The 19,049-nt window shown below is 43.0% G+C and overlaps 1 protein-coding gene across 1 annotated transcript; it reads left to right on the top strand.

Moving 5' to 3' along the window:
- The first annotated feature begins 2,349 nt into the window (after window positions 1–2,349).
- On the top strand, window positions 2,350–18,481 carry LOC103809565 (leucine-rich repeat-containing protein 74-like). The gene is given in 16 exon segments (XM_009082405.1): window positions 2,350–2,491; window positions 4,265–4,378; window positions 5,611–5,693; window positions 5,695–5,721; window positions 5,942–6,048; window positions 6,772–6,866; window positions 7,891–7,947; window positions 8,681–8,761; window positions 8,854–8,873; window positions 11,380–11,489; window positions 15,032–15,135; window positions 15,138–15,169; window positions 16,336–16,361; window positions 16,429–16,480; window positions 17,063–17,148; window positions 18,406–18,481. Coding segments are annotated over 16 exon segments (1,212 nt in total).
- The last annotated feature ends 568 nt before the right edge of the window (window positions 18,482–19,049 follow it).

Here is a 19,049-nt window from a genome sequence, read left to right as displayed (position 1 = left end):
CACCGCGGCCCGGACTGGGGGCTGTGCCCCTGGCCAGAGCGGCCTCAGCTTTCTGGCCCCACCGCCCCGAAATTTGCGTTTTTGAACAGGAGTTCTCAGCCCTTCTTCTCCAGAAATCCAAACAAGGGCAATTTCCAGGATTTCCCCCCTCCCTGGGAAGCCACCATTTGCTCCAGATGAGTTAATAATTACACTGGCTTTTCACAGCCGCTGGTGCTAGTCAGGGCTCTGCAAAGCACAACCTGCACGCAGCCAAGCACCGTTGGGGTGGGTAAGATAGCAGAACAGGAGTGTGCCTTCCCTCACCTGCTGCTGACAGGTCATCACAGGTCTGCAAAATCACCTCTTCTCTGCCCTCTGCAAGTCTGTTGAGACCAGACAGTTGCATACGAAAAGCAAAGTCCTGATTGAAGTCCAGGATTTTAGTGTTTGCTTCATTCCACAATCAAATGTGTTCAACGGGTAAAGACAGAACGTGCTGAGCACACCACAGCTTTTTACACTGAATACACATTTCTGATGTGTGATCACAGTAACCTTTCAAACTCTAAGATGGGCACCTGCAATGAAGTCAAGATTCATGTCATCCCTGCCTTTTGCACTGATGGATGCTGCCAAACTGCTCCCTTGATGGTGACCAACTGTTGTCTCATAGGTTATACTTAAAACACTTGATGATTAGCACAGTGAGTGTCCATGGCTAGGATCTGAGAGAATGTTATAATGTATATAAACAATAATTCTGCTGGTGTCCTTTTCAAATCCCCAGTTATGAAACACCACAGATGCAGTGACTTGTCTCAAATCCCACAGATGCCTCCGGCAAAGCACAGAACTGGACTGTGGTCTCCCATCTCCTGTTGCAGTAACCAAACCTCTGGAAACCATCATTGGTTTCTAATCAGAAAATGGAGGGTGTTCTCCAGAGGAAGGATCTGCAACATTAAGGGATGATGACTGGGGTATTTAAAACTAGGCTGTTCTTGTAAAGGAAAGATCTAAGAAAGTGTATTCAGACCCAACCCCCATCAGAATAATCAGACTGATAACAGAGAAGAATGTGAGCTGGCTCTACAAACAGGCAAGTATCCGGTCAGCCACAGTTCTTTGGCCTACACTAGAAAAAATATTTACAAACTTTGGCAATAAATTCAAAGCTGACAATGGTCATCTGCTTCAGGGTCAAACCTTCCAGTGGCTTTTGCGGCATTTTGTTCCCTATCCAAATATAACCCTACCATGGTCTCTAATGACTGAACTACTTGAGAGGTCTATGTAGAACCTGGGGGAATAAAACCACTAAAAATACCCCATTCTTGGGGAAACAGACTTTTTCTTCTTCTCAGTATAGCCCATATTGCACTGTGTAGGGTACATAAGCTTCAAAATCTGCATGAGATTATTTTCACTGGGCATCACCCATACTGGAGAGATTTCTAAGTGTGTGAATTAATTCTGTCCAGCCTTTATCAGAAAACCTCTTTGGTTACAGTTTTGGGTTTAGCCCCTTAGGAAAAGTCACAAGGTCCTTGGTATAAAATAATAAGCACTGAACCAGTTTTGGCACCAACAGTCATTGGTGGAATGAATGATTACTTGATTCAAGGCCCCATTAAGTGCTGACATGTTTACAAGCCACACTTTATTACTGAATGTACTGGGAATTTGGCAGTGGAGAAGTCAGAATCTGCTCAAGACGAAAAAAGGCACATACACTCCTCTATCCTCATCTCCTTTAAGACTGTAAGTGCCACAGTCTGACTTTCTCATGAAACTGTACCACCTGGAATATGAACTTAAAGGAGGCAAGAACTCTTAGCAGCAGCTTGGCATAGCTCTTTGATGCACTGGGGGGGTGGGGGGTTCCACAGCCAAAACCACAGCTGTTCTCAGTTATCAGGTGTTGGTTGGATCCCAGACTTACCGACTTTCTGGCACTGAATGTCACCCCTAGGAGTCAGAAGGTGCAGGTGAGATCACAGAGGGAGGGGGTGGCAGCAGAGGGTAGCCACAGACTCTGCAAGGCTTTTCATGGTGCCAGGGCAGGCCAGGCTCCACAAGTGAGAAATGGGATTCTTCTGTTTATAAGCAGTATAAATCAAGAACACAGATCTTACAAGTGTCACCATTCCTCATGGAGATGTTTTAATTGTAGCCAAGCAGCTGCACTTTTTGTGCGTAAGTGTGAGGAACTTACAGGACCTAGGAGACTGCTGTGAACTCCTCATTTACAGCAAAGAAAAAGCAAACGAACCTGCAACTCACTGGTGGTGACACAGAGAATGAGTCTGAGAAGGATGAAGGTGCAGTGTTTAGTTACTAGCAAACTCACTTCAGAAATTGTCAGAAATGGCCAAAGAAAAAATCACCAGCAGGCAAGGAGGAGTGCTGTGGCAGCAGGCTGATCACCAGGTGGAAAGGATTCTCTTCTCTAGGCCAAGCAGCAATGAGGTGGCCAACAGGGATCCAGGGGGCCAGTGCCCAGAGATGGGTGCTGCCATCTGGGAGCAGCTTGGAAAATACAAAATGGATCAGAAGAGGACTTGCTAGTGGACACTCCACCCAACTGCCCCTAATACCCACAGATATAAGAGGTCAGCGTCTTGTGAGACCAGATCCTGTTTAAGCTCTCCATAGCCCAGGACATGCAGGGCATGAGGGGCAGAAGGGTTTTCTTAACCTGCTGCTCTCAGGCTGTGCTTGTACACAGCCGAGTCAGGTGCCAGGGCTGCTCACAGTTCAAAGCCTCATTTGGCCTGTCGCTTAGTCATTATAAGTTAATTTCTTATTTTCCTTTGTTGTTATATATACAGTTACTTGTTAAATAATGCAATTACTGTAGGGCAGGGACATGTGTGGGACAACTTCTCTCTTTGGCTCTTGTTCTTCTGTATTTAAATATATAAATTTAAATATAAATTTATGAAGTGCTGGGACCACTTCTGAATCCACCTCAGAAGGCTCAGTCCACACACCGCAAGACTGGCTGATGTACTGGGCACATGGGGGGTGATATAGTCTGGACATGTTTTGTGTAGCACAGTCTGTTGCCAGAGTAGGAAGTTTATTTTTATCAGGATGTCCAGCACTGTAGAGCCATTAAGCAATGAGGATCAGTGGGTACTGTCATATTATCCCAAATCCTTGGTTCTCCTTGTCTCGTGAGTTCTTTACATGGGATTTAGACCTATTTTTACTCTTTCTTTTGTCTTTCTCACACTAAAGTTATGCAAGTAAACCCATCATTTGGCAAATAAAGTCTGGCAGAAGGAAAAGGTCTTCTTAATAAAGGAGCTGCAGCTGCAAGACTGGTTGAAATGTGGTGATATGGGTGCCAGCTGACCAGTCTTTCCCTCACATAGCTCTGAATGAACAGCCAAACTGCAAGCTCAGCATCACACATCAGTGCTAGGTGACACCCAGAAGGGGACAAAATCAGAGAGCAGTAGCCTGAAGCTCTGAAACAAAATAGAGAGTAAGGAAAGAAGGGAGTAAATGCAGTGGCAGGGAATGAAAAGGATGATTCAGAGCAGAAAAAAAAATGTATTACACTATTAGCCAGAAATTATTTTGGCAAAATTACACTTCATTATTTTTTTATGCATTTATTCCTCTTAAAAGGATTTTTCCAAATTCTCCTTCCCTCTAACTATAAAATAAATTATGAATTGTGAGCAAGAAAAGCTGTATCTCTTCCAGTGAGTCTAGTTGCACTCAGTCCCAATATACAGTAGCATTCAAGTGCCTTCTCTTCTGCCATGCTTGAAGAGTACTGCAAAGTATTCCCAGTCTGATCACAAAGTCAACCAACAGTGTCCTGCCCATGCCTAAGGCAGTGTGAGTCAGTTCAAGAGAAGTAGGAGCAACTGGCATGGGTATGGCTTGTAGGTTTGTGGGGAAATGGGATGAAGATGAATTTGCTTTGCCTGGTGGTCTCAGAAATTGAGAAAGAGGAGAAAGGCAGCTCATGAGGGAACAAAGACCCAATGTGGGAGAACTGTGAGACCCACACACATAAGCTGAAGAATTTGAGAAGGGATCTTTCCAACACTGCCAAGCCCCAGAGTGATCCCATCCCCAGACACCAGGGCCAGCACCACACGCATACAGTGTGCCAGGAGTGGTAGTGCAAAGCAGGGATGCAGGAGGAGGACATCCACAGTGTGCTGAAGAGGGGCTTCAGTGAGGCAAGTGGGAGATCTGCCACATCCAGGGAGTCACATCTCTGCTGGGCTCACATTGACAAACTGAATCTGTTTCACAGCAGACCGGAATGAAGAGAGATCCAAAATTAGTGAGTCTCAGGAGTCTGAGTTGCTGGCTGATGCCTCAGCACAGAGGGTCACACAAGCCCCTGATGCTGACCTAGGGGTTGAAGGTGAATGCTTTCTGACCATCTGCCCTCACTAGCCTTTCCCTTACAGTCAGAACTGTACCTACCAACTGGTATGTATCCAAAATGGAGTCCAAGGACACAAGCCTGAACAACATGTAATCTGGCAATCGATAAAGCTGGGTGGGGAGCAGATGAATTTCCCTATAAGAGCTCTCCCTTTGATGTTAAGCATCTTCCTTCAACTGCTCTCTACACACCATGGCTATTTCTTTGTTCTTTCTCCTCTCCTCTAGTCATTAATAGCCAACACTGCCAGCCCAACCTGCTGCCTGGGAGCAGGAGCAGCTAGCTGAAACCAGGGATGGGACTGTGGCCCTGCTTGTGCACTCCTGATGACACACTGCATAACACTTGTGGTCTGCACACCATGCGTTTGCCACAACTGTCCTAGACTTTTCTGGTGGCACTTCTCTTATTTTGTGCCTCATGAAGTCAGTCCTCTGGCTAAAAAAATCTTGCATTCATTTTTGTAACAGTAGGATTTATCCATAATTTAGGACGAGAACTTTCTAACTTGTTAGAAATGGAAGGAAAACCAAAAAACCCAAGAACACAAGAACAAAGACTGTTTTGTTAAAGGCTTCAGACTGAACTGGAAAATGGCTTTGATGAGAGGGGAATTTGTCCTGAGGTCAGACCATTGAATGCATATAACAGCATGGAGAAATATGAGCTCTAAGTATGGGGTTTGATGAAGGAATTCCAAATGACAGGTTTTTGTGGAAATACAGCCTCCAGCTGCACTGATATGTCTCACTGCAGCTGTGTCAACAACAGCCAATGGCCAAGATGAGAATGCTGGGATTCTTTCTGCTGATTGTAAGCCAAAATGTTCTGACCTGCCCTAGCTCTGCTGGCAGTATCAGCTGCATGCTTAAATTAAGGAGTTTTTTTAAAAAAGATGAAAATGTTTTTGGCTGATGTCAAGAATTCCAAATTACACCAAGAAAGGTTTAGTCACATCGCAGACTGGTGAGAAACTGTTGCAAGTCACTGGATGCCAAATGGAGAAGCAAGTAGGATACATTAACTCCTACAGGTCTGGCATAAAGGGGTGGGGGGAATCAGAGGATGATAACACCTAAAGAGTAAAACCCTACTGTTGTTGCGGTTTTTTCAGTAACATAGTGTTACTTAATTTTAAGTTGCTTAATTTATTTAAAAGAGGAGGGAGGACACAATGCACCACTCATCAATGTACTCTTTCTCTGTAGATCCTGAGCAGGCCTTTGCAGGCATTACAGGCACAGAGCTGTACTTGGAAGCATGCAGGCTGATGGATGTGGTCTGTCTGGTGGCCTGTCTCACACTTTGTTCAAAACTTGGCCAAGCCAAGTTTCTGAACCATCATGGAAAATACTTCTTTTGTATGCAAATTCCCACTGCCATGGCTCACATCCCCAATCACTGTCCTGCTCAAGACCTGCAGCACTTTCTGAGGTTTGGAGGAAACATCCAGTGTCTGTTGAACTAAGGAAGTTATCCTCTTTGTTACCTTTTCAGTATTTTTTTTGCATGTCTCTGGTTACCTTTTTGTATTCCCAGTCCAACACAACCATCACCCATCTAGAGCTGGAAGACAACTGCATTTTGGCAGAAGGAGCCATATGCATAGCAGAGATGCTACGAGAGAATTACTCCCTTCAAGTACTGGTACCCAATCTGACATAGTTTGTAATCAAAATTATTGCTCATCAAGTTCAATCATCTGAAAGAAAACCAATTCATTCCATTAAATTTTTAACCAAATAACTGTTGTAAGATTCGCATTCTGAAATTCATGGTATTTTATGCTGTTCTACTTTTTAAAAGTACAAGCTTCTGAAAAGCAGAAAAGTGCATGTAGTGGCAGTCTGGTGAGTCTGGAACTGTTCTCTTCATTAGCAGATATGGCAATAATTACCATAACATGTTTTTCTAATTTATGCTTAGCCAATGGAAAAAATGTTTTGGTCAGGAATTTTCATTCTCCAATATGGCATGGGGAAACTTTTCTAAATAGATTAAGGGAATAATGCAAAACTTTCAGATATGAACTGGTAGGAATGTTCTTTTGATCTGAAACTGGGGTATACAAAATGCATTTTGATAGGCCGTGGGATCTGTGTTACACTGAAAGAAAGGATTCTTTGCCAAATGCCTCTTGGTTCACTGAAGACAAAGACCTATGTGACACTGATGGCTCTAGGGTTTTATTTCTGTTAGGAAGGATACAGGGTTAAACACACCTATAACTCACACATTAATTACTGTCTGGCTAACATTTCTCATACTGGTCATCTTGCATTATTCCCTTGATATCTTGGGCATTAAGAAGACAGTAAAGCAAATACATTTTTGGCCTCATCCTCCTTATCCTCCTTTCTCTTTCTCCAAAACACCTCTAATAACCATCTATATACAGCAGGAGCTGAAGCCATTGCCAGTTTGCTTTTGGATAACATGTCCTATCTCAATGTGCTCCAGCTCAGGGTGGGGTGGGACATGACACTGTATGTGCACAAACAGTGGTGGAAGTGAAATATCATGTGTTTCATTCCAGTCTCTCACCCTGAGAGTATCAGTCAGACTATGGGCAAAAACAACCTCTCAGCTATGTCTCTGACAGGAACCCAAAGTAACAGCAGAAATCTAGATTTATGGTGATGTGATTAAATAATTGGCCTGCTCAGCTTCCAGCAGCTCTGAAAACCAGTCCCTTACGAGAAACTTAGATAATTGCTGGAGCATCTCCACATCTTGGGGTAATTCTACTCTATGGAGCAAAGTATATTAGTGACTAATTTCTCTATTGGGTCTGGCTGAGATTTTCCCCATAGTAGCCCTCAGTGCTGTGCTTTGTATTGGTAGCTAGAGAGGTGTTGATAAACACACCCGAGTTCTGGCTCCCAGAGCATCAAGCACTGTCTCTCCAACATCTCCCTCATCACTAGGCTGGGGGTAGGCAAGATCTTGGGAGGGCACATAGCCAGAACAGCTGATCCAACCTGACCAAAGGGATATTCCATACCATATGGCATCTCCTCAGCAATAAAAGCTAAGAAGAAGGATTGTGGGGATGGTGGGGAGAGGGGGGTGGTGTGTGCACATATGTTATTGCAACATTTGTCTTGTGGAACAACCACTATGTGTTCTGAAGCCTGACTTCCCAAGCAGTGAGGAGACATTGCCTGCTGATCGGAAATAGGGAATAAATCTTTTCCTTTGTTTCTGTCTGTGGCCTTTTTTTTCCTTTGCTTTATTTAACTGCCTTTATCTTGACCCACAAGGTTTTCTTCTATCTTATTTTCTCCCCCCTGTCCTGCTGAGGAGGGGAGTGAAAGAACAGCTCAGTGAGTACCTGGTGTCCAGCCAAGGTCAATGCACCATAAATTCTTACAGCCACATATGGACTGTGATGAACTGGAGGTTCCACCTAAAAGCACAGCTTTCTGCAAGTTCCCGGCACAGCACCAAGGGAGAGATCAGTGCACTGTTAACATACTTTTCTTCCCCAGGAAACCACTTTGGATAGAAGACTGCATCATACTTTGCTGAGGCATTAATGGTGAGTTACCTGCAATCCAAGGTCATTTGCAGCTCTGGCCGTGGAACAGACTCTTCTCATCTTGAAGCTGCTACTGACTTGGCATGATTTCACTTGGCAATGCCCACATGATTTCCTGGCATAATTCTGCTAAGTGCCTCTTGCTTAGTTCAGAAATAAGAGATGCTGGGAGGACACAGAGCTGGATGAACTGCACCAACATTTTTTCAAGACAGCTCTGTGTGTCTGGCTGAGAAACAAACCTTCAGAACCATGTAAGAGATCCCAGCTTCATAAAATTTTGCAATTCTCCAGTAAAAATAAGAGGCTTGACTTCAATGGTTAGTTCCTTCTCAGAGCCTCTGCATCATTTGGCACCACCAGCAGCTGCCCTGAAGCAAGGCCTTGACCTGATATCAGAAAGGGCTCTTAGTCTAGGTACAGTGGTGGGAGTGGAATAAGAACAGGAATAAAACTGCAGGACATGTTGCAGGCCAGACATGAGCTGTGTGAGAGAAATTAGCACAACACAAAGTCCCATGGCTTTTACTGCTTTGTGAAGATAATCACTGTGATGTTATATACCTCTTTTGGGACATCCAGTGCTTCAATTTCTGTGCTGCTGATCTCCCATGCACTGAAGATTTCAGTGTGTCTGATATCCCTCTTTTTCATCCTCATTTGGGGGCCTTGGTATGGCATCTGTCTGCAGCTGGATGGAAGATCACATTGTCTCTGCACACTTGTCTCTGTGCAAGGCAATTACCAAGTGAAGGAGCTGAACCTCAGCCACAGCAAGTTTTCTGAGGAAGGAGGACAACTCCTAGGACAGATACTTGGTAACTGAATTTATTACTTCTGCAAAGCCAGGAGTACAGACACTGGGGGAGTGGATGGTGTCAGCACAGTGAACATGTATTTCCTTCTCTAGCAAAAATGCCCGTTGACCTGGTGAGTAGTACAAAAGCCAGGGCACCCAGATTCAGAGCTTCCTGGCTGATGCACAGACTCACCCTTATCACCACAGGTGACTCTAGCAACTATGACTAATGTAAGAGAATACACATGCAGGATGAGAAACCACAGTAATAGAGCAGTCTGTGACAGAGAAGGGAGCTGAAAGAGAAGTCCCGCAAGGAGTAAGTCTAAGGCAGAAAATTGCACTCTACTAAAATCTCAGAATCAGAACTGTTGTTTGTTTAAAGCTTTTGATTACAAAGTTCAGGAATTATTTCAGTTTTTCTTAAGCAGCCCAAACCCTAATGGTTTTAGCCATTGCACAGTAAGTAGCAAGAGAAACAGATTAGGAAGGAATAAAATTAAGCTGCCTAATCCGTCTGTTCAGACAAAGTGAGACCCAGAGTGTGTTAGTAGCACTTGAAAGGGAAAGCAAACAAAACTGTTAGTCTTTCAGTAATCTCAGGCACTATTACTACACTGTGAAAGACTTGCATGGATATCTGAGGATTCTTCTTCCCTCAGTAAATCCAACACAGCTGCCACTACAATGGCCACAAGCATGTGCTGTGAGCATCCAGTGTTCCTTGAGCATTTCAGTATCACCATGCTTTCAGTTTAACTGATGCTTTCCTTCTCTTGGTTCAGTATTTCCACTGATATGTATCTCTCCATGCCTTTAAAATATGGATCAATTAAAACTGAAGTGAGGACAAGGCACTGTGCCCCTGCCTTGAGCAAACCTGCAGACAGCACAGACATCAGTACTAAAACGTGTGACCTTCCTAGTCCAGAAAAATGCTTCTCCAAAATGCAAGGTTTTACAGCTCTTCTTCCAGCTCGCTTGAAGCAGGAGCAGCAGAGATAACTGCAGAATCTGTCACTTTCCTGTTTTGTTTCTTAAAGGAATATTTTTAAGTCAGCTAAATTCACCATCTGCTTGCATCCAACCTCCCATGCATGGAAAATCTGGATGAGAAATTCTCTCTGGGAATGAGAAGTAAGTGTTGGCAGCAAGTCCTATCCCTCCCAATGTCGCAGTAGACACAAATGAATTCACACATACCCTGCTCTAAGTAGAACTTACACTGTGAGGTGTGCAAAGCATGTGAATTGGCACTGACACATATACAGCTGGGCACAGCTACCATATGAAGCTGAATTCCTCTCCTCTGCTAATCAAACATATGCAGAGTGAGTATTGATATTTTAGATGTGGAAAGGAGAATCCAGACATTTATCACAGTGACAAAAACAGGCAATGTCTATTAATATAAGAAATCCTCCCTCTCTCTACCTTCCTCCAATGTAAATGATTTGGTAAGAATTTATTCAAGCACAGGATAAACTGTCATTGCCAAAACAGGGCAATGTCACAGCACTACCTAAAGTAGAGGAGTATTATAAAATCCTGGGGAAAAAAGCCAAAAACTGCCTTCTACTAAGCTAGGGATCAATAGTCCAGGAAAGGGCAAAACTGAATGACCAGCCAAGTTGGCTTCAGAGCTTAGAGTTGAGAGCTAACATGTCTTCTCAATTCAAGATCAGACTCTAGGAATTCCACTCAGAAAAGACAGCTTGCTTGCGAGCTGCATTCTCAGCTAGATCTAGCATCACCATCCTGAGAGCCTGCAAATAGCAGTATGGTGGTTGAGAGACATCTTTAAAGCTGTTTATCTAGGCTCATCTCTGTCCTTGTCAATCACTGCAACCACATCAGTCTGTGGGACTGCTGTTTTAGATTATGTAAATTAACATGTCTGTCTGCTTTGCTCTTAACCTTGCCTGAAATAAGACCACTAGCTCACACCAAGGCATTCCTCTATGTGTGTAGCTGCAGAGATTGTCTTAGGAGCTGATAGCACAAGGACTTAAAGGAGGACATATCTTCTGCTGGCCAACATTAGCAAAGAAACTTCTCTTTCTTACAGTGGGAGTGGGGAAGGCATATGATGTCCAAGGTGGAGGGGATGTGAATTTCACAGACCAAGAGATGCACATGGCAGTGCCAACCCCATAACACTGGATAACCAGACAAGGTAGGCTGCAGGCAGACAAACAGCCTGAGCTCTGATCTGCTGTGCTGCCAAGAGGAGGCAAGGGTATGGAAAACGTCCTGAGGGGCACACTCACATCCAGAGGGACCTTACTAGCAAGCACACATTCAAATGCAGCCCATTGCCTCATCTTCTCCTCATCACACAACTTAACACAGTCCACATCACATCTTCCTGCATGACAGATGTAAGGGACCTGATACGTGGAATTTCACACAAGAAGACAGAGAGAAACTGACATGGTAACTCCACTTGGAAGCTTCATTGCAGACTTCTGTGGGACAGTGACAAGATGGTGAGATAACAGACAAACACGCTGAAAGGAGCCACATTTATTCTACAGCCCTGCTGAAGAATGGGAAGAAAGGGCCAATCTTAAGGTTACAGCATGCCTTCTGCTAAGCATGACATCCATGTCTGCATTTATGTCTCCTCTTTCATAGATGGACAATAATCCCCTGGCCATGGAAGGTGCCACAGCACTAGTCACATCTGCCAGAAAGAACAGATCCTTCTCCAAATTCATGATGGATGAGATCGACATCTCAGAATTTATGTGCTGGAAAGCCTCCAGGACCATACACTATGCATTTTTAGGAAGTGGGTGGATCACAGAGCTTCCCCCTTCCAAAACTGTTTTGAGAGTTGCTGTTTGTTTCATTTATGCACAGTCAGTAATAAAAAGAGGCTAGTATTTGACAACCCTTCTAGAAGCCATGTGGAATTTGACTTTGGTCTAGCTCTGGAGAGAGGGGCTTGTAGTTTCACCACATTTCACTCCCTTCCAGTTTGTAACAGCAGAACAAGAACAAGGAGTGAATTCCCACTGGAGGATGAATTTGCTTCATCCCCTCAGCTGTCTTCCTCCAGGGTAGCCTGAGATGCTAGATACTGTGAAATGCTTTGATACTCTGTCAGTATGTGTGAGGAATAGAAGAAGACAGATGCTTCAAGCATTGAAATAAAAGCAGTTCTATTTAAAATAGAAAAAAAAAATAGAAAAAAAACCCCAAGTAAATCAAACATTAAAAGGCTGGTGAGGAAGGAAAAAAATCAAAGCGACCAAATCTTAGTATGCTACCCTGCAGCTAGGAGGGAGCATGACACATACTGTTGTAACCTCATGTGATGCTTCTAAAATGGGAGACCAAGAAATGCTTCCTAGCTCCTGAGTGAGAGCAGACCAAGATGGGGGAGAGACCTGGGCATATATCAGTCTAGTACTGTCCCTCCCATCCATGCATTGGTTCTTCATGGGAACAGTTACAGAAGGTGTCAGGGGCCTCAGGGCCTTCCACCCACCTTTGGGAGCACTGTGATCAAAGGAAAGAGCATTTTCCCAGGAATTAGCTTTGGGGTTTGGAACATAAATAGTATGTTCACACTTGAAACAAGCTAAAAATAAAGTTCATGGGCAGTTTTGGAGACTTATGTAATGAGTTGTATCTGCATGTATTTCTTTGACCTGTGATTACTACATTAAAGAAAGAAACTAAAAATAAGTAGAATAAGTAATATTCATACATATTCTTTCCTGAGAGTATTGAGCACTTTCAACAGAGATCATCTAAAGAACAGGCATTTCTCTAGGGCAAAGATTTTTTTCCTGCATAATTTAAGATCAAAGAGAATTATTTTCCAAGTCTGCAAGGAGTCAGCCCTCATTCTGCAAAGGAAAACTAAAACAGGCCGTATGAGGGTAAAGGACTGCATTACAGTAGATGCTGTTTGCTGGTTTTATTATTAATAACCTAAACAATTCATAAAATTGGAAAGAGTAATTATTTTAGCTAAATCCGGAGAAATTAAAAGAAATTATTGAAATACATCTATTTAAAAAAAGACTCAAGAAATTTTGAGGCAAGGAGTTAATCTTCAATCCAACCTAAAATCTCACTATGAATTCTGCGTTTTAGTTGTTCTTTTCACCTCACCCTTGAAAAAGTCTAAATTACCTGGCATTTCATGAGATAAATGGTCAATGGCATAAATTTACAATGACATTTCAGTATCCCAATCAAATGCTTGTAGGCAAACATCTAATCTGTCTGACAGACTTCATTCCACCTGTGCTGTAGGGAGTCTTGCATTTCAATTCAGAGTAATTGTAAATATACAGCACCAAAAACCTTATGTTGCCTTAAACCTTAGAGAAATCAGTCAAGCTTTTAGTCTTTTACAGGAAAGTTAAGGGAAGACATAAACAAAAGCTGCCTCTGCTCCTTTCCTCAGTGATAAGTGCTTATCTTGACTTTTATAGAATGATTTATTAGTGTGTCTATAAGAGAAATCTGGAATAAGAATCGGAGCTAGAAACCTATGCATGGGTTTGACAGCACTAGCAATAGTGAAGCAATAGAAAGGCACATTTTTAACAAGTTTATTCCTTCTGACAACATTTCTAAGCATGACTGTTCCCCACATTCTTTTCATAATCTACTATTCATAGGGTTCAAACTTGAAGATACTATTAAACATTTTCTAGAAGCTGTGAATCAAAGCAGCCAGCGTATGCTCGTATTCAGCATCACAGTACGAAAGACACTATTGTTCCTCTCCAGCTGTCCATGTGTCTGTTTCTGGACTGGACTGACCATGTCCAACATGCAGAAATGCCCAAGCTGTCTCCCTTCACGTGCTGTCCCATCCCAGCAGTTTGTTAGGCCAGACACGGTGCTTTGGCCACGCTGCTTCTGAGGCTGCACTGGCAGTCCAAGGGCTTTCACATGGGGTCAAGCCAGGCTGGCAAGCCTGGGGAGAGCTGGCAGCCAGCAGAGACAGCTCAGTCTTTCCTGTGCTACATTCCCAGGACTAGGTCACTGTTAGTGTGCATAGTGCAAGGGTGTCTGAATGGCTTCTTCAGAGAGCCACGGTGCATCCAGAAAACCCTTGGTGCTGAGTGAAAGCTAGGAAACCCAGCTGGACCCAGACTGGCTCAAGGCTGGTTTTGAGTAGTAACAGTCAAGAGCTCACTGCACAGTAGACTATAAGCTTCTAGACGGATCTTAAGAACAGTGGATCTTAAGTTTCCAAAAGAAGCTATAAGAATGCATTGTGAAACTTTGTAAATAAACTTGAAAAAAATGCAGCGGTTGATGCCTTAGGAACCCCCACAAGGACAGAAACAGAAGCTTTCATGAATTTCCTGAACTTCCTTGAAATTTCCAACAATTAAGCATATAACTAAAGTAATATGTGAACAATTCTTCTGTCATCATGGGCATGAGCAAAATCATAGTCATGTTTTTAAAAGCTCAGTCCAGGCAAAGGCAAATGTGTCATAACTTAAATTTAGCAGAATAACGTACAGTGACATCTACAATATTTTCATTGATAACTTACTTTCTAATATTCCAAACCCTTAAATCAGGACACTGTGCAGCTGCATATTCAGTAAATGTTAAAACAGAAAACTCACTATGTGAGCTCTGAAATGCTGAGCTGTCACTACTCTGGGTGAAATTCTTAGGAAAAAACAAATGTCATATCTTCTGCTGCTGACTGGAGCTTCCTCTTAGGGTTACACAATGAAACAGAGCTTTGCCAAAACTTCAATTAACCTGGAGACCCCCAGACCTTTCCCATATAGGATCATCTTTCTTGTCTGGGCTACAAAGCTACATTCCTGGAGATACTAATCCTTTAAGGCCTTGGCTGATTTTTTTCTTTTTTCCATTTCTGCAGAACTCTATGGCACATTTTGGCTACTACCTGTTCAACTTGAAGTCTGCATCTTAACATAATAGAGAGGAGGCCCATCTAGAACTGTCCCTTGGATGAACACGAATCCCTTGAATCACTGAACATAAGAGGTCTTTGGTGTAGACATTTACCTGATGAACACCAACCTTGCATTAAGCCAATTTCTGCATAATTTGTTAGACCCTTTTCTGTCTCAGACATGGAAAAAGCAAAAGATGAATGCATATTTAGGGTTAGGCCTCCATGGGATTCCTAAAAGTGAAGAGCAGAGATAGCAGAAGGCACCATCCTTAGGAGAGAATGGTTAATGCATTTCTGAATACAAGAAAATCTTTGTTGTTCTCTGGGTGTCCACACTTGCTGCACTCTCCTTGCTCCTATGTACAAGGATGAATTGGTGAATGAAACTTTCATCAAGTTGTGGGATTTGGTGTGTCAAATATGTCCTGAACAAGATGTCATCTATAGTGAGGTTGAAGGCTGTATAGACAAGATCCCCAACAGCATTCAAGCCCCATGGAAGTGATTCAGGTGAGCTACTGAATTTGGGTCCTTAGCAACCCTGTACACAGTGCTCATGCTCCAAATACTTGCAAATGTTGAAAGGGGTAAGCTTTCTTCCAAGCGGGAAATTCAGCCAAGTTCCTTCAGAAAAGTAAATTCACAAAGACAGTCACAATATTCACATATCTCAGTTCACACAGAGTGACTAAGCAAATCCTTTGATCTTCCGGAGAAGCTACTGCCTTGGGGCCTGAGAGCACTGCTCGGGGAAAAGGAACTTGAATAGACGTTTGCTTGCTGTGTCAAAGAAACTGTTTGATTTCAGGTCCGATTCAAGTAAGCGTCCATCCTCATCACAAGCCCACCACACTATCTGATTTTCATAGAACCCTTCACTGACAGTTGTGCTTTAGCATCAAAATTAATGTGCTTCATAAAAGTAGGATATGGTATTACAAGCAGATACTGTCCTAAATAGACATTACTTAGGTTTTCAAGGTCTGCAGTTTCCATGGATAGCAGCAGATGGGGCTGTCCTCCTTGCTGGAAACCAGCGCAAGCACTTGAGCATTGCTGAGTTAAATACTTTTGCACTACCAGCTTCACTGTGTTTCTTAACTGCTGTGCAGGTTTTCAGCTAATTGGGTGAGACTTTGCTGTAGGTAAGGGTTCAGATGAACTTAAGCAAAAGCTTTGGCTGTTAGCTCACATCAAACAGTGCTGCTGTGCTTCACAGCCAGTGACACTTGCACTACCATGCTTTGCAGGTTTTAATAGCCATTATGGTATTCAGTGTGTCCTCATTCAGACAGAGGGGAATTCAGAGAAGAGTAACTAAAGTGATCAGACATCTGGGGGAGAGAACTGTCTGGATTAGACAGCCTAGCCAAGCAGTGGCTGCTGGGATGAGTACCAAATAACCATATGCAATTATCAGAAAAACCAGGTTTACTACTGAGTCTCGATTCAAGGTAGGGGGAGAAGAAGGTATAACTGAGAAGAATGTGATTAACCTGAACAAAAGGATTTTGTTCTGACAATAGGGTGACTGCACAAGGAGTCAAGGACTCATATCTCTCAGTGATAGGCTGAGTAAAGGCAGGGTGAAAGATGGAAGAATCAGGGGAGACCTGAAGGCAGGTATCACTGGCTGTTTCATGGTTATGCTCACGTTTTATCTCTGCTTCTGTGAGGACTATTTGAAAGAGCACAACCTACAGCTCTGACACTTTTTAGGAATACTGATAAGGATGGAAACATGAAGTTCCTGTGTGCCATCTGGAAAGCCTTGATGCAGGTGTGCCTCTGAAAGCATGGCCAGAATGCTCTTCTGGCAGGGTACTGCCCTAGGGAAACCCCTCTGCTGCAGCACAGCCACCAGCCAGCCTTGCTGGTGATATTGTTCAGGCTAAAAGGCTAAATTCACTCATTGAAGTTGAGCCTTGAATGAGACCATCAGAAATACTGTGACACACAATAAATACTGCAGATGGCATCAGTGATAATGGACCAACTACAGAATGTCACAGGCATCCACTGTTAATATAGGATATAAGGATCTTGATAGATACTTATGCCTTACTGCTATGGGAAAGTGCAAAATAGGCATCTAAACTCTCACCTCTACAACTGAGTAGACAGTTCTCTTCCTGCCAAAACCACCATGGTGCTTGGTATCAGTAGCAACGGTCACCCAGCAATGATGTTCTTTTACAAAACAAAGGCCAAAAAAAGGGGGGAAAAAAAAGTATAAGAAAAAGAGTTAAATTGCCTCCCCATTGCCACTCTGGATTTTTTTCCAGCCCTTTCTCCATGTACCAGGCCACCTGCTCACCTATTAAAAGATGGCCAGGCCTCAGTCTGATATGGAGGATTTTTCTGCTTAAAATTACCCAGGTTTTCTAGCAGTTCTCCTCTTAGCAAAAAAACATCCCATTGGATTGAGTCCAAATTGGGGAACTAGTGCACAAGCTAGACCAGAATCAGACATCAGTTGTGCATTAGAGGTACATGAGTGGCTCCACTTACTCTCCTGGTTTGTCTTTCTTTTTTTCAGTTTAGGTCAACACCAAATAAATGTAACCTTATTCACCTTAGGAGGTGAAGAGACATACGGTTTTGGCCAGTCCATTACTTAACAAAGTAAAAGGTAATTTAAAAAAACACCTTGTATGCTTAAAAGCTCTGTTGAATCAAATTAGAAGTTAGTCTTATTTTCCTATTTGCTAAACTTGCTGTGAAAGATCTCAGAGCTGAATGGCATTTTCATTCATTCTCGTCAGCCTGTGTGAGAAGAATCAGCTCAGCACTGTCCTCCCCCTGAAGCCAGGGTAAGATTTGCAAAGACAGCATATCTGTGCTGTCAGAACTTTCTGCCATCCTCAGGGAGTCATGAGGGTTTTTTCCCTTCTCTCTGATCCCTCTTCTTAGGAGACCTAGTTTTCCCTGGAAACCCGCCTTCAAACTACAGAAGTTTCCATTCTCTTGAAAGTGCCTCTTCCTTAGTGCCTGTAGCAATCATGTCCAAGTTCTGAGAGCCTGAGCATTCAGCAGCAAACTCCTCAGAGGTTGCCAGTCGCTGCAGGCTAAACCACTTGTCATTGGCCCCAGAATTCCCCCTAGATTTTCAGTCAGTTCTGACATGTGATTCATGAGCTGAAAGCCCTGTTAATCATGCCCAAATATTCCCATCCCTCAGCACATACTAATGGGTTTAAATATACATTGTAGTCTAGTTTTTAAGGCTAGAAGCAATGGGTCAGTTTTGCTCTTAGCCTCCTAAGGTTTTCAAAGAGAAGCAAATTACTTCGCTGGGTTTGGTCTTGATTCCTCCACATATATCGGTGCTGTACCAAGAGCATTCATGCTCAGATGCTCGGGGTGCCTTAGCCTGGTTAATCTTGAATCAGAGGTTACATGGGTTTCCCAAGCACTTCAAGCACAACTTACAGAATGGTGATTAAGGAGTAATCACATGAACCCAATGGCCAGCAAAGACTTAACTCCCTTGCCATTAATGTGACTGGGTTGATATATGGGGGAAAATAGATGCATATATCTACCCCTTTTCTAGCTTCTTGATACATTTTAGCACCGTAGCATGTGTGAAGTGGTAATATTCACCTTGTAGACAAGAGTATGACCTTTGCTGTCCTTACAGTTCCTACCTCAGGCTGTTATCTCAAGATCCTCTCAGCAGCTTTTAGATACCTGACAGAGAAGGTTCACTTTACTAGATTAATACTGGTTCACTTCCTTTTCAGTCATTTAAAAGAGCAGAAGCCAGTACAGAAGCCTGTGGAAGGGAAAATTGAGGAGGAAGAGAAGGAAGAGCTATAAAAATGAAGAAAGGAGGTAGGTCAGACAATGCAAGATTGTATAAGAAACACTGAAAGAAAGCTCAGAGTGGCTCTGGCCTTGAGGAGACCGAACACTAGGGAGCTTTGATAGTCTAAGTTGTTCAATGTATATAATGTATATAATAAAGCTGATGTTCCACTACACAGCAGGTCCCTATACAGTCTGGATCCATTTTTGTTAAGGAAAGACTGGTCCTTTGGACCTGGTTACCTGCTCTGTATGCTGACAGTGAAGGCAAAAAAGTGGGAATTGGAAACAAAGACTCTCATATATTGTTACTATCTCCTTTTGAGGCAAAGCACATGGACAAACACTGAAGCAAGGGCCCTGCAGTTGTCCCTACCAGCTTAGCAGATCTGACACCGGGTCTTTTGCAAGAGGAAAAAAATTAAGTTCATGAAAAACTACAGCTCATGGTGCTTAAAAAGTTATGGGTGATACAAATTTCATTTAACATCCGCATGGGTAAAAAAATGGTAGAAAGGTAGAAGACATAACAGATTTTAAATGACAGATAGTGAACTTTTTTAAACCAACATTGAAAAAA

Source organism: Acanthisitta chloris, unplaced genomic scaffold, assembly GCF_000695815.1.
Source record: "Acanthisitta chloris isolate BGI_N310 unplaced genomic scaffold, ASM69581v1 scaffold30000, whole genome shotgun sequence".
Lineage (NCBI taxonomy): Eukaryota > Metazoa > Chordata > Aves > Passeriformes > Acanthisittidae > Acanthisitta > Acanthisitta chloris.
The sequence above is the reverse complement of the archived record's forward strand: the minus strand, read 5'-3'. Positions and strand labels throughout refer to the sequence as shown.